At 42.1% G+C, this 1,500-nt stretch overlaps 1 protein-coding gene across 1 annotated transcript; it reads left to right on the plus strand.

Annotated features, from left to right (window-relative positions):
* The first annotated feature begins 252 nt into the window (after positions 1–252).
* Positions 253–1,218, plus strand: LOC142445691 (olfactory receptor 5M11-like). The gene has a single exon (XM_075547628.1). It carries the CDS (start codon positions 253–255, stop codon positions 1,216–1,218), a length of 966 nt encoding a protein of 321 aa, XP_075403743.1.
* Positions 1,219–1,500: the final 282 nt, after the last annotated feature.

Below are 1,500 nucleotides of genomic sequence, written 5' to 3' on the forward strand. Positions count from 1 at the left end.
GGCTAGAATGTTTGAATAGATGAACTTGCAGTTAATAGTCTAAAGCTCAACAGTTATTAGGTGTCTAATTTAAAATAAAATTTAAATAATGATGTACTACAAGTAAGAAGTGATTTTACAGTCACATAAGAACAATTAAAGATATAGTTTGACAATCTAGGGATCTACAGAGCAATTATTTAATTTATGAAATCTCTTCTTTCCTGACAGTAATTTTTATTTGATTTAGGTGCAGGCACACAAGCTCAGGATATGTTCATTGAGAATGGCAGTGTGTTCACAGAATTCATTCTCCAGGGACTCACAGATCGCCCAGAACTCCAGCCTCTCCTCTTCGTGCTGTTCCTGGTGGTTTATCTTGTGACCCTCACAGGCAACCTGGGCATGATCACATTAGTCAGACTAGACTCTTGCCTTCACACCCCAATGTACTTCTTCCTCACTAACTTGGCTTTTGTGGATTTGTGCTACATAACAAATGCAACCCCACAGATGCTTGTGAATTGCTTATCAGTGAATACCATTTCCTTTGCTGGCTGCTTCGCACAGTGTTACATTTTCATTGCTCTTCTCCTCACTGAGTTTTACATGCTGGCAGCAATGGCCTATGACCGCTACATGGCCATCTGCAATCAGCTGCACTGTACTGTGAAAATGTCCAGCAAAGTCTGCATCTGTTTGGCCACGTTCCCTTATGTCTATGGCTTCTCAGATGGTCTCTTCCAGGCCATCCTGACCTTTCGCTTGACCTTCTGTAGGTCCAATGTCATTAACCATTTCTACTGTGCCGACCCACCACTCATAAAGCTTTCTTGCTCTGACACCTACATCAAAGAACATGCCATGCTGATCTCAGCTGGCTTCAACCTCTCCTGCTCCCTCGCCATCATCCTGGTGTCCTATGTCTTCATTATCGCGGCCATCCTGCGGATCAAGTCAGCAGCGGGCAGACACAAGGCCTTCTCCACCTGCGGCTCCCACATGATGGCCGTCACCCTCTTTTATGGGAGCCTCTTCTGCATGTATGTAAGACCACCCACAGATAAGACCATTGAGGAATCGAAAGTAATTGCTGTCTTCTACACCTTTGTTAGTCTGGTTCTTAATCCACTGATCTATAGTCTTCGGAACAAAGATGTCAAGCAGGCCTTGAAGAATGCCCTCAGAAGAAATATGGTCACTAAGATGGCAATGACTCCACTGGTCAATAAACCATGACTCTAAAAGAGGTAGGCTGACAATGTCCTATTCCAGTGACCTTAAGTTTTGAGAATGATCTTCAGTACTATGGCTATGTCTCAATTATCTCAGGCAAAATTCTCATGCACTAGACTCTTCCTCCTTGAAATGTGCTGAATGGGCAAATAGTATCATCTTTTAATTTATTTTAAATGCATATCTTTGTACTGTACATCAGATCTACTGTATGCAAATCTGCATTTAATCCACATTCCCCCAAAATTTGTAAGCCCATTAATATTTGCAATACTTAATCTAAGT

Source organism: Tenrec ecaudatus, chromosome 4 (assembly GCF_050624435.1).
Source record: "Tenrec ecaudatus isolate mTenEca1 chromosome 4, mTenEca1.hap1, whole genome shotgun sequence".
Classification (NCBI taxonomy): Eukaryota; Metazoa; Chordata; class Mammalia; order Afrosoricida; family Tenrecidae; genus Tenrec; species Tenrec ecaudatus.

Excerpts from the sequence above, each read along its gene's own strand:
- LOC142445691 (XM_075547628.1), top strand. The coding sequence starts at position 253 with ATGTTCATTGAGAATGGCAGTGTGTTCACAGAATTCATTCTCCAGGGA.